Here is a 14,131-nt window from a genome sequence, read left to right as displayed (position 1 = left end):
TGTACTCTTCTGTCTGTAACAGTAAAGGTAGAGTATGAAAGATGAAGAAAAATGTACTATTTCCTGTTTAACAAACAACTAATCTGTACTGTATAGTTTCAACTGAAATATTCCTCATAGTGCAAAACTTACTAAATGGCTTTGTTATTTCTAGTAGAAAAATCTACCGTTAATTGTGAGTTATGATATGAAAAAGAGAAATCCTGCAGTAGTTCACTTTTTCCAACCCAAATTTTAAAGTAGAGGCCTACCTCTGGACCTAGGCCGCAGTCAAAATTGTGGCTCTATTTGTGAAAAACACATCAATATAATTTACAATTGTGCACTCAGTTTGATTCATTCACTCTGATCTGTCATCACTTGAGTTAAAAGAACAATAAAAAAAGTTGTTTTTGAAGGGAGGGATTATTTTCAACCTCTGGAAACAATGTGCTATAATTTCACAAACTTTCCCTCTGAATGTGACATGGTTACCGCCAGTATGCTAGTTCTGATGGGTGGCATTACTGTGTGTGAAACTGGTTATCTAGGACAATTGAACTTCATGTCAGGTCATAGATTAACGGTAGCTGAAGGCAATGGAGTTGTCTTTGAAACAAAACTCTCTCTTTTTTTTTTATTTTATTGTTTTCTATACTAGCAACAAGTTTCTGACTTGGGTGAAAGAAAACATGTTCTTTTGGAAAAGTGCAAGGGACTGATGCGGAAAGCTAGACAGGCGTGTAATCTCAGCCCTGATCAAGGAATTCCAAAAGACTTTCAGACTGTAAGTATTAAAAACAAAAGGTCACAGTTGTACAAGGGTGTAATCATATAGTGTGAAGAGTTACCCTTACTAGCTAAGATTGTTATGTATAATATTCAGAACTATGCTCTTTTAGCACAGGTGCACCTAAAAGCAAAATAGTCCCTTTATGAACACTAGTGTGTGAGTTCAGAATTTGTACTTGTTTCCTTCCCGGGTTCTTGGAGTTGTGGAATACAGCACAAAGGCTGTGTCTACGCTTGCAATCCTCTTTTGAAAGAGGCATGCAAATGAGGGAAATTGAAAATGTAAATTAGGTAAAGATTTACATATCTTTCAAAAGAAGAAAAGTAGTGTAGATGCATCTCTTTCGAAAGTAAACCCCATCTTCGAAAGAACCTTTCTTCCCTTTTTTATGGGAAGAAGGGTTCTTTTGAAGATGGGGTTTACTTTTGAAAGAACTGTCTCTACACTGCTTGTCTTCTTTCAAAAGAATATGCAAATGAGGCACCAGCTATGTAAATCTTCACCTCATTTGCAGTTTTGATTTCCCTCATTTGTATGCCTCTTTTGAAAGAGGAATGGAAGTGTAGACACAGCCAGAGCGCATAATACTTCTTCCCCTTAGGGGTTCTATCCTGTCTCCCTATGCCTTCTGCTTATCTTCCTGTTCCAAAGCTCTTTTGAACTCAAGTGGATCTTGCAGTTCATGTTGGTAGACTTCAGATCAGGCCATTAGATCCCTGTTTTGATATCTGGTTAATCTCTTTCCTCAACCCTTTAATAAGGGCAAATAGACCCCTTTTTGAAGCTTTTTGTTATGTATCTTTGTTTCTAAGGGGGCAGGGGTGAGTGGAATTACAAATGGGGTGGAAAACCACTTCTGAATAATACAAATCTGGAGTTTGTTAGACATTTGGAAGTATATTGAGGCAACGTATGGTAGAAAAAACTTCACTAAAAGAAAAATATGTAAAATGCTATAGCTTGAAAATTTATTAAACGTTAGAAAAACTGTAAAGAGAGTCTATCCTGGGATGAATTGTGTATGTAATATGCTAAGTTTTCAAGGGGGATCCTGGGAATAAATAAGCTTGAAAATCCAAAAAGAGCGTTTAAGTAAGTGGTCTGGTCTTCAAAAATGTTTTGCACCAGCAGCTCCATTTCAAATTTTGGTACAGAGCCAAGGTAGAACCCTTTTGTAACCTGAACTTGGAACAGTCTACTATGGGCTGTTCATACTTCATCCTGCTCCAATTGTTACAGTCCCTCCACTGCTGGCCTCACTATTCCTGGCCACTGTTCCATTCTACAACCTTCCCTCTCTTTATTTTTACCTTCCCTATCCCCTCTTTTTGTCTGTCCTTTCCTCCATTCTTAACAGCGTCTCTACCTTTTTTCCTTCACTTTTAAAATATCCCAAATTAAATGCTTTCCTCCAAACCCCTTTGCCAGTGACTTGTTTATGCTTTTCTAAAGTAAGACTTGGTCTTGAAAAACCTTGCTTTTGTGAGTTTTACCATTTACTTCAATAGAAAGGACTGTTCATGTAAGGATTTGTATGAACATTGTGCCATTTAATTATCATCTTCTCAAGAACAGGGACAGTGTCTGTAAAACAGGTGCTATGTGAAGTTAACACAGGTTGCGTTGCACCTCTGAAATCTGGTACATTCTCATCCAGCAACATCTGTGGTCTGGCAGGATGTTGCCAGACAAGAGTAGTGGCCCATGGCTCCTGCCTCATGACAGTGGGCTGGCCAGGTGCCAGAGCCTCTGCTACCGCCATGGAACTGTGGGGGATGAAGGCCAGAGGCCCCGCTGGCCCCACAGCAGCCCCTGGAAGTCTGGGCTAGGGAAGAAGGCTGCACACTGGGGCTCCAGCAGCTCCATATGTCAAGGTTTTCTGCCAGCAGAAGCACTACACCTTCACTTATCGAGCAAATTCTCTTGTTTAGCACCTGTCAGGTCCTGAGCATGCCAAATAAAGGAGGTGTAACTTGTACCACTTTCTTCTCTCCCTTCCTGCGCTTCCCACAATCTTCTTCCCCCCAGGAATTGAATAGTACTTACGTTTAGTTTGGTTTTATTCCAGCATAAAAACTGGTATATCGTGATCATAAAAAGGTTTTTCCTTTTTTCTTCCTCCTGTATACGCAACGGAGAGAGAGAATTTGTCAGATTAATTAATCAAAATTTCCAATTTAAAGCTGTGAAATTTGCACCTGATTTTCCTTCTTCATCCAGCTCAGGTGATGTGAATGGCCGAGAGGCTGAATGTATCTGACCAGCTGAGTATTTGTTTGGAGGAATACTCTCTCATCTGGCATAGCTAGTTCCTGTACTACCATCCCTTTTCTGAGTGTATGATCACAGTGTCACCACATGCCAACACTTATCAGCTTGTTGGGCTCTTGTGTACCATTGCCACGTGAAGTAAGGTAGAGCAGAGTTGTGTCTATACCTGCACTGGGAGAAAATTAGAGAGACATGGTTAGCTTCCTGACAGTCCCCGCCCCCACCCCTCTGCTCCGCTCCCCAGTCACCAAGCATTCTCAGGCAACAACCTAGTCACTTATGTTTAAATGGATTGTGTCTTAATAAAGTGGTCTAGGTTCTAGCAACATTTTTGGTTGTCTAATGTCTTGCTATTTTAGTCGTGTTTCAAGCCTCTCCCAACATTAAAGTATAATGAATAGATTGTTTTGCTTCTTGTAGGCATTCCAGGACCTTCCAAGCACATTGGATGAAATTGATGCTTTACTGAATGAAGAGAAATCAAGAGCTTCCTGCTTCACAGGCCTAAATGCTTCAGTATGTTTTCCCCAGTACTGTACTTTCCTCCCACTCTGTACTAAAACTCCTGGTAATAATAAGCTAGACAGCAGGAACAATGTGCTATAAATGCCAAATTCTGAATCTATTAGAATTTTAAGTAGGTTCTTCCTAAGGAACAGCATGTTCTCTGCCTTTTGTTTAGAAGAAAATAGTTGGGTTAACCTAAAATACAGCAATAGGTCTTTTCTTTAAAGAGACAAGTGTGTCCTGTTCCATATACAAACAGTACGTGCATCACTTTATTGTAGGTAAAGAAGTACAGAGTTTACATATGTGTACTTTACTATTAAGATTTCAATTGATAAATATATTTTTCTTTCAATTTGAGAGACTTCTTTTTTTAAAAAAAATGATGCTTTTTTCTAACAGGTTGTGGAAGAATATAATAGAAGGGCACAAGAAATACAACAAGTAACAGAGGAACTAGAGGAAAAGAAAAATGAATTGGACAGCTATAGGCAAAACATTTCACAGGTAATATGTGAAATCATTACTGAGGTATAATGAATGCAGGAGAGATATAAATGGAGGTATACTTCTATTAAAACGCACCATATTCATTTAAAAAGACTCCAGTGTTCCCTGTAAGTCGAGTGTTTGGGCATCTGCCCAAGAAATATTCAGGTTTCACCGAGCCAATTTAACAGAGTGCCCCCAGCTAACAGCCCACAGCGTGTATTTCTACTGGTGGTGCACATCCACACATGCCTTAGTGTGTATAATATTTATTCCACCCAGGGATGTTAAAAATGAGAGGGAACACTGGTGAGGTCATATCTTTTATTGGGTCATCTTCTGTTGGTCAAAGAGACAAGTTTTCAAACTTACTTAAAGCTCTTCGGGTCTGAGAAACTCACTCAGAGTGCCACTGAGTGGGACAGATGGCTAATTTATGTAAATCCTTAACATTTCAAGGGACCATTAAGGTAAAATTGTCCTTTAGCATCTCTCCGGTTTTAGGGAGAAAACGAAGAGGAACAGGACAGTAGCTTGGAGTGGCAAGTGTTAGTGGATTACAGATTGTTCTAATAAGACAGAAATCAAATGTCTGAGTCCAGTCCTTGATTTTAGTATCTAGCAAAGTTTTTGTGAATTTAAGGTCCCATGCTATTCTTTTCCAAGTGCTAGGCAAGTTTCCTTTGAGGAGGAGGAGTGGTAAATGAGAGACGGAGTGAATGTTTTGTGGAAAGTGTTCGCCCATGGTAATAGTGTTTTTGTTTTTTGTCATTTGTCTGTATGAGCTCATTCAAGAACATAGTGATTATCTGATTTTGCCCATGTAGTTGTTCTTCATACATGTGGTCACTGTGTGAGGTTGTCCACCTGTTGTGGTAGGCATACATGGTTCTTGAAAAGTGTGTTGAAGGTGGCTGTGATCATATTAGCAGTAGAGATGTGTGTTCGGGGGGGGGTCTTATCGCTTATTCTAGCAAGGTCTTGTGCTGTTTTGAGTTGCTGTGTCCTGGTCTGAGGAGTTAGCTTTTGATGATGGTCTTAAAGAGGTAGCTGGGAGGGGAGGCTTGAAAGGCAAAAAAGGTGGTTCCAGTGTGGGATGGTAGGTGACAACTAGAGTGTACATATGGAGCAGGTTTTATTTCTGTGTTGAAGCAGGTTTTCTTGGAGTATTTCACTGGCCCATATGATGTGATTTTACTTCTCTGGTGGAATATCCTTGTTTGATGAAGGCATTTGCGAATTTCTGAAGAAATATATCCCAAACTTTCTCCTCTGTGCATTCTATGAGATGGGTGCTTGGCTGTAGGTAACAGATTTCTTGGTGTGTTTTGGCTAGTTACTTGATCTATGAGGGTAGTGTGGGGATCTTTGGCAATTTTTAATTTAAATTTTACTTTAACAAATTAAAATTTGGTATTTTGTTAATTTTAGCTTCAACTGTAAATTCTTTCAGTGCTTGTTTTACATTAGTCTCTATTTTTAGGTTAAAGAAAGATGGTTAACACCCTTGAAACAGCTGGTTGAACAAATTAATGAAAAGTTCAGTAGTTTTTTTAGTTCTATGCAATGTGCTGGTGAAGTTGATCTTCATACAGAAAATGAGGTATGATTACATATCCATATTGATGAATAATTGCTTTTACTTTTTTTGTGCTTAAGTGTCTCAAAAGGAGACAAAATAATTTGTAATTTTCTTCTGGGTCACGGGGATAACAGGAACACCTAGAAGGCATAGGTGGAGGCCTTCAGCCCAGTACCATGAAGCATCAAGTGTCTGTCCTAATTACAATTACAATTGTAATTACAGGATTCTGAGGACCTTTAGCAGACAATCTACAGACAGGCAGATTCCCTTAGGCAATCTAATTAGCCAGACCAACAATCAGGCCACTCTCCCCAGAACGGAAAGTTTTTTGGGGGCCCCAAAGAGTGCTTCTGAAATTCAGACTTCACTGTTAGCTTATTATTAATCCATTAAGACTCACTTCTTACTAGCTGTCATGTCTGTCAGACAAGAAGCCTTACTGCTTATTCTGTGAGGACAAGATAGTGTTCAGGGCATTAGAATCCTTTCTTCCTAAGGTAAATTCCTCATTCCATGCCTCCCAAAAGGTTGCACTTCTTTTATTCTGTCTAAACCACAACATTCAACTGTAACAGCGTGGTGCACCTTATATGTCAAAAGAACACTGAAAAAATCTTTGTGTGTAGTATCCATAAGGAGATGAGGCTCCCTCTTTGTCATTCCACCCATAATCAGGGTGTTCAGAACTTGAATCCTCCACAATATACAGTCTAATCCACCTAGTGATGGACGTCTACAAATCATGAGAAATTCTTGACCCAGAATGGATCAAGATACACTCTGCAAAATTGTTAGAAACTTTCTGGGTGGAATAAATGCGGAATATAGTGTTTTTTACCAATGATTTTCTTTCTATTGGTGACATCTTCCATAATTCTACCAACCATTGATGGCTGATGAGTCAAAGGTCAGATATTAAATAGAATAATTGCCTTTTTGGTCCATCTCTGTGAGCTCTACAGAGGAGAGAAGAGAGGATTTCAGAGGTGTTGGAGACACTGCTAACAGAAAAAACATTACTCCTAAGAATTTTTCTTTTCATTTTAAATATCTTTTACAGAACTTGAGAAGGAAGCAGAATGCAGAAGAGTTCACCCAATTTTTTTTTTTTAAATATTAGGCCTAATTTCTGAGCCAACAATTTTAGTCAGTTGATTTTCTGTTCCACACTTGAGTTTTTTATCAGGTGTAATCTTAGTTCAACCCTTGAGTTAAATCAGGAAGGGTGGGTTTTTTTGTTTAAATTAATTCAGTTCTGTCTCCTTTTTGTACCTTTTTACCATCAGCATTTTTAGTTACAGGTTTTTGTGACATTTTATAAACTTTCACTCTCTCTCTTTTTTCGCAGTGGAGCTCATAATTAGGAAGAATTTCTGGGCCCAACTGTTAGAACAAAATCTCTCATTAAACATTAATTTTTGTATTAAACTATCATTTTATTTATTAAGCCCCTTGCGGCCAGTGTTACATTTGCTATATAATTTACTAACAAGTGTGTGAAAAAGATTGATGGATAAAAATAGATAAATGTTAAGAAATAAACCATATGTAAATCCCTTTGTTGTATTTTTAAATTATAACTGATCCTGAACACTTAATTCCCCTAACATAGGACATACCTTAAATGATTTCCTTTAACTTTTGTTGCATTGACAAATAGGATGCACTGTAGGAAGCAGTAGTTGTGTCTAATGTTTCCTGTTTACTTTCACAGGAGGAGTATGACAAATACGGGATTCGAATTAGAGTTAAGTTCCGTAGTAATACCCAACTGCATGAACTGACTCCCCACCATCAGAGTGGAGGTGAAAGAAGTGTTTCAACTATGTTGTACTTGATGGCTCTGCAGGAACTCAACAGATGTCCTTTCAGGGTTGTAGATGAAATAAATCAGGTAATGTTGCTAGTGCATGAAACAAGACTTTATTCCACAGGGGTTTGTGGAATGACCAGAGGGGTTGTAAAAATACCTAAGATTTCCTTATTCTTTTTTTTTTATTTTATTTTATTTTTTATTTGTAAGGGAATGGACCCTGTCAATGAGAGGAGAGTGTTTGAAATGGTTGTGAAGACTGCTTGTAAAGAGAGCACTTCTCAGTATTTCTTTATTACACCAAAGGTGGGTAATTGAAAACTAAACAGATTCTCCTGTGTGTTGGACAGACACTGTCCCCCACCCTGACTTCTTTAATGAAAGAATAAATTGCATTGGCATAGTTGCTCCATAAATGTCTTCTGAATCATTCGTCAGAGAGAGAGAGAGAGAGAGACACACACACACACACACACAGAGAGAGAGAGAGAGAGAGAGAGAGAGAGAGAGAGAGAGAGAGACGGTGGGTGGGTGGGAGCTGTAACAGAGCAGTTTGTCCCCTTGAAGGATAGTTCAGGCCTGGGCTTATCCAACTCTATTCCAATGCTCAGCCTATTTAAGAACAAGCATTCTGGTACTTGGGTTCCCTGAAATGATCAGTTGCACAAACAAGTTGAAGTAACCACTGGTGGGAACCAGGGGAGCTTCAAGAGATATGCATATGGAATAAAAGATAAGCCTGTAGCTCAAATGAACGAACATGATAAAAGTAGGACAACTCTTTTTTAATAGTCAAAACTGAAAGCATAGGAAGTAGAGGTGCAGAGAATTTTGCTCCTACAGAAGAAAAACTATTCAAGAATGAGCACAAGGTTGATGGGCTGCAGAGACTGAAAGTGGGGGTTATATTGGAAGAAGAGTTGTAGAGAATTTACTGATTCCAGGGCATGTACTGTCTGTGCCTGTGACAACCAGTTGAATGGTTTATATTTGTTGGTATCCAAATAAGAGCCAGAGGGAAGGAACCATATTTACAAGTTTGTCAGTAGTTTGAAAGAATTGACTGGGGTAGCCTGCTTTCAGGCAAGTACCTTTTTACTACTACTACTACTACTACTACAAGAAATTAGGAGAGATTAAAGGGACTTGATTACCAATTAAGATAATTAAGGTAGCATTCCTCTACATCCCAAAACTTACTTTATTTAGATGAGTTAGCAGGTGTGAACCAGTTATCTGATTATATCATAATAAAGGGCTCTAATAAAAGCTGATATTTTTTCATTGGTCACCTAGCCTTCAATGTCTGGCATAACTTGAACTTAGTGTATACGTAAAACTTGGAATGGCATAACTGCAATGTTTAGAAGTGTGAAAAATCCACACATCTGAGCACTGTAGTTATGATGGCCTAATCCCACTGGTGTATAGAACCCTAGAATAGTAGAAGTGGAAGAAACATGGAGCGGTCATCAAGTCCAATTCCCCTGTGCTCATGGCAAGATCAAGCACTGTCTAGACCAGAGGTCAGCAACCTTGGCACTTGATCGAATTTTTATTGGCACACCAGGCGGGAATGTACGGCAGCCTGTGTGCAGAGGGGAGAACCGGCTGCTGCTTTGTGGAGTGCTCTGGCAGCTTGGCACTGGCTCCCTGGCAGCCATCGGCAAGGCTGGCAGCTACAGGGAGGATCCTTTACTGTGGGTGGGGCATTGGGAGGCATCGAGCACTAGCTCATTTGGGCCACAGGAGAGGGATGTCTGTCCTTCAGGGGAGCAATAGAGGCAGAGGATTCATCCTGCCATTGGCCCAACTGCATCTCCTGCAGTGCTGGCCAGCTCCAGGCCCCTCCCTCCCTTCCTCCACCTCGCCAACTGGGACAAGTCAGCAGCGGGGCACAGTGCAGCCAGGAGGAAGCAACTGGCTTTGGCCCTTAGCCAGCTGCCCCTTAGCCAGCTGCCCCGATGGGACCTGCCTCTCAGCCCACACACCCAGCTGCGGCAAGTGGAGCTCGCCAGGAGGCCTCCCACCTCCAGAGCTTGCAGAGGCAGCCACTCCAGTCCGCAGCCCTTGGCCGCATTCTGCTGCAGCTCCTGGGCCACTCGAGGGAGGACTGCTCTGCAGTCAGCCAACAGGGCCAACTGCATGCACCTGTGGACGGGTGGCTCCACTTCCCAGCTGCGCTGAATGCCTGAGCCCCAGTCTGCGGAGCACGGTTAAATTTGGCAGCCCTTACAGTTGGGAACCCTCTTCCCACAACCGCCCACCCCTTGCCGTCTACCTGGGGGCAGGGATTTTTTAATCCATCTGCCCCTGCTTCTGCCCACTGTCTGGGATGCGGGGGAGTTGGGTTTCATTTCTGCCCTGTCTTATTACCTCACTAATTGCAGCTGCCATCCTTCAGGCAGGCAGTTAATCCCAGTGAGGTGTTTGGACTTCTTGCTTCCTCAGGGCTCCCCAGTTCCTCTCCTTCAGCTCGTTTGCCCCAGCACATGCCAGCCCAACTTTTGCACTCCAGGGCTGTTCCTCCTGCCACAAGCAACAGCTAAATGGTAAAGCTCTACATCCTAATTTATTAATGCAGCTGTTATAAGTAGGACTATTAGTGACTTTAAAAAGTATCACTGGCACTCGGACTGTAGATAGAGGACAAAAGGTTAAATTTCAGCACTCTGCGTTGGAAAGGTTGCTGACCCCTGATCTAGACTGGCCCTGTCAGATGTTTTTTGACTCTGTTCTTAAAAATCTTCAGTGACAGATTCCATAACTTTCCTAGGCAATTTCTTCCAATGCTTAGCTACCGTGATGGGAAGCTTTTCCTAGTGACCAACCTCCCTTGCTGTAATTTTTCTCCTTCCACTTTGTAATGACCTTTTAGGTACTTGGAAGCTATTATGTTCACTTTTGGTCTTTTCTTTTTCTAGAATAAGCACACCCAGTTCTTTCAGTCTTCCCTCATAAATCATGTTTTCTAGACCTGTAATCACTTTTGGTGCTCTTCTCTGGGTCTTCCCCAATTTGTTCACATCTTTCCTGAAATGTGGCATCCAGTTGAGGCCTAATCAATGCTGAATAGAGTGGAAGTTACTCCATGTGTCTTGCTTACAACATTCCTCTTAATACATCCCAGAATAATTTTTTTGCAACAATGTCACACTGTTGACTCACAGTTAGTTCATGGTTTACGATGATCTCCAGGTCCCCTTATGCAGTCACTAATAGTTCTTCTTACAACATCTTCATTAACTACTTAAATAAATAAAGATGCAGAACCGCACCATTTAGATGGTGTTTGTTAGCATTATCTGGTCTTCTATTAATCCACAGGTTGCATGGTTTTGAGCAAGCTCCCCGCTGCATGATGGAGGAGGGACAGGGCTGAGCTCACACCTCTCATGCAGCTCTTGGCACCTGTGCCAGGGATTGCTGACCCCTGATCTAGATGTTTGCAAATGGATTCCTTAATTATTTGCTCCATTGTTTTTCTGGGTACAGAACTTAAGCTGACTGGTCTGTGATTCCCTGGGGTTGTCTTTATTTCTCTTTTTATAGATGGATGCTCTATTTGCACTTTTCCAGACTTCTGAATCTCCCCCATATTCCATGACTTTTCAAACATATTAGCTAATGACTTAGATATCTCCTCCGTCGACTTCTTGGTATTCTAGGATGCATTTAATCAGGCCCCGGTGACTTGAACACATCTAACTTGTCCTATTTTAACTTCTGAACCTAGGCCATTTTCACCACTATTCACTGTTAGACATCCAGTCATCACCAGCTTTATTGCTCATAACCAAAATGAAGTCATTAAGCACTTGCTGTTTGTATACTTTGTTATTTTTCCCTCTTCGTTGGCTGTGTCTACATCACCACCTTCCTTCGAAGGAAGGTGGTGATGTAATGAGGCAGTTTGGAGCTTACTAATGAAGTGCTGCCATGCATAGGCAGCACTTCATTAAGCAAATTCCCTCTCATGGCAACTCCAAAGTCCCCTTACTCCTTGGACTTGGAAGATGCCCCGGCTCTTTGAAGTACCGGCGGGAGCTCCATGGTTAGACGCGCGCCAGTACTTCGAAATTTAAAACTTCGGAGTTGCTTAATGAAGTGCTGCCTATGCATGGCAGCACTTCAATAGTAAACTCCAAACAGCCTCATTACCATCCTTCCTTTGAAGGAAGGTGGTTGTGTAGACACAGCCATTGAGTAATGAGCCTACCCTGTTCTTGTTATTCCTCTTGCTTCTAATATATTTGTAGAATGTTTTCTTGTTACTTTTTGTGTCTAGCTAGTTTGATATCGTTTTGTGCTTCGGCCGTTTTATTTTTCTTCCTACATACTTGTGTTATTTGTTTGTATTCATCCTTCATAATTTGATTTACTTTACACTTTATATGCACTGTGTTGATGGATTAATGCTTCTGTTGACCTGGCTGCCATCACCTGGGGAGATGGTGTTCCTCTTGCAGTGGAAAAACCCCTTCGATTGCTGAAGTCTGCATCTACACTACAATGTGATGCTGGTGTAACTTTAGTGCTTTAGCTTTGCCACTGTAGTTTCTGTTATGTAAATATGGCTTTAGAATGGAAAAATAGGGATAGTCTTGGTTTTTGTTTCTACCCTTTCATTTCCTTATTCCAGAATATCTGGGCACTGGGAGACTTGCATGTGTGGTCAGTGGCAAACAGTGGTAAATGCACCATGCAAAAATTTTGGAGGGGAAAGGTTAATCTATTTTAGCGAATACTAAAATGATGAACTGGCATAAAAGGTGATGCTTAACTTTTTCCCATTTTTCACAGCTCCTGCAGAATCTCACCTATGCTGAAAAAATGACAGTGTTGTTTGTGTACAATGGACCTTTTATGCTAGAGCCACGCAAATGGAACTTAGAGGCGTTCCGTAAGAGGAGACAACAAGTTGCGCAAATGGATCAGTAGTGTATTCCACGGAGCTTTCTGGAACTACTGGTCTGTGACGCTGTATTTATGCAAACAAAGTGGTTTCATAAGAGAGGGAATCCTGTCGAGAACTGACAATGAAGAGCTGGGCTTCTTTTTTCTAGAAACTGGCCTTTGGACATTTGTGATGTTTTCTTAGATCTATTTTAGCCATCTATTCCTTCAAAAGCGTTCATTTTTACCCCAGACTGGCTATTTTAATGGGAGATTCACTGGATTTTTTGCACATACTTTTATCTAACATGTCACATCATGAGATTTCAGTTTTTCTTTCTAAACCAGTTATTTGGTCAAATTCACTTTTGTTGACATTATCAGAAGTTGGATTTGTATTAGGTTAATATACTGTTAACACAAAGATAAAGTTTTCTACTATAACTTTGAAGTGGTTCTAATGAAATGGTAGCTGTATGAGTGAGGCAAAAGGGTATATGATGTCACCAGTTTCTCGAGAGGTGTGTGTGTGTGTGTGGTCTTCAATCTTTATTTCTTGTGGTTGTTATTAAATGTAAAATATAACACACATGGTATAAATGAAAGAATTACAGGTTTTGGATTAGGAATCCACTTTACGCTTCTCTCTCTCTCGCTCTCTCATGCGCGCACACATGGTACCCCTGCCCTCCTTTCTCCCCACCCCACACAGACAAAGAGAAATTTTAGCTTTTTAAACAAAAATTGCAGTTGGGCCAGTAGCCTTATTTGTGTATATCAGAGGAAACTTTCATCACTTCAAAAACAGTTGTGTGTGTTCTTCTGGAGAACTACAAACAACACAGCTTCTAGAAATAACATCAATTTGAATGTTGATTGTTTTTGATGGCGACTGTGGACATTATTCCTGTAGGTCTGTACACTTGAACTGAGCTACTCACTGCTCTGATTTCTAATCTGGAGTGGTTTTGTACTGCTAGGGAAGGATAGATTTCTGATGAAGTAGCTGTTAAATTTTGCTTGGGGGGGCGTTGCCATATAAAGTATAAATGTATAGTTATTGCTATCAAGAGTAATTGTAAACTCTTACAATAGAATATCAGCTGGTTGAAATTATTAGCTGCATAATTAATCTGTTATGCAAAAATGTAATTTATTTTAATGAAATTGGAAGATGGCTACCAGTTAGTAACCTTTTCCAACATATTTTTTAAGAAAAAGAACAAGCCATAGATGTTTTCTGAAAATCTACAGCAATATGTAATCTTCGTATTTTCCCCACTGAAGGACCATCTGAAGGACAGTATTAGTTTGACTGGCATCCATTTGATTTGCAGTGTGACAAAGACATGCTTTAGAAATGAAAGTCTTGCTTAACAGGTGACTTCAATCCTTTCCACTTCAATGTTTACAGCATTGTCCTAAGCAAATGAGAACCTGAAAGTGAAGTTCACGTGACTGTTTTCATTCTTCAGAATGAGAGCAATGTTTAAAAATAAAAAATAGACTATCATAAACAGCAGAACATAAGCTAGATTCTTCTTTGAGTGCTTGCTCTTATCTTCAACTAGATAACCTCTTGGATCCAGGCATGTTACAATTTGGAAGGTCTTCAGCCTCCTCTGCTGATGAGGGCACACTTGACCAGAGCAGAGGCTTCCTCACCAGCCATCCTGGTTCATCCAGGACACCTGCAAGGCTGCACAGTACACCATCATGCAACAAGCTCCAGAGGATGCAGGGTTTGGCAGAGCTGTGTTGCAAATGGCATGTCCTTAAACCTCACTGGAGACACTGC

General features: G+C 40.6%; 1 protein-coding gene and 1 long non-coding RNA gene across 5 annotated transcripts in view; one reads left to right on the top strand and one right to left on the bottom strand.

The window, feature by feature from the left end:
• The window catches only part of SMC5 (structural maintenance of chromosomes 5), a 114,392-nt gene extending 100,586 nt beyond the window's left edge, over positions 1–13,806 (top strand). For 2 of the 4 annotated variants that reach the window (XM_074994779.1, XM_074994776.1), the window contains 7 exons: positions 641–766; positions 3,464–3,559; positions 3,953–4,057; positions 5,523–5,642; positions 7,339–7,518; positions 7,648–7,743; positions 12,241–13,806. In XM_074994779.1, the coding sequence (XP_074850880.1) occupies positions 641–766; positions 3,464–3,559; positions 3,953–4,057; positions 5,523–5,642; positions 7,339–7,518; positions 7,648–7,743; positions 12,241–12,378 (861 nt within the window). In that variant the 3' untranslated portion in view covers positions 12,379–13,806. The remainder of the gene's footprint in view (positions 1–640; positions 767–3,463; positions 3,560–3,952; positions 4,058–5,522; positions 5,643–7,338; positions 7,519–7,647; positions 7,744–12,240) is intronic. The other 2 variants (XM_074994778.1, XM_074994777.1) reach the window with 2 other exon arrangements.
• Positions 2,688–3,120, bottom strand: LOC142013510 (uncharacterized). The gene is made up of 3 exons (XR_012645665.1): positions 2,971–3,120; positions 2,819–2,893; positions 2,688–2,716 (listed from the first exon to the last, which is right to left on the bottom strand). It is a non-coding gene; the product is annotated as an uncharacterized LOC142013510 (long non-coding RNA).
• Positions 13,807–14,131: the final 325 nt, after the last annotated feature.

This window comes from Carettochelys insculpta, chromosome 5 (assembly GCF_033958435.1).
Source record: "Carettochelys insculpta isolate YL-2023 chromosome 5, ASM3395843v1, whole genome shotgun sequence".
Classification (NCBI taxonomy): Eukaryota; Metazoa; Chordata; order Testudines; family Carettochelyidae; genus Carettochelys; species Carettochelys insculpta.
This window is presented reverse-complemented; position numbering and strand designations above follow the sequence as displayed.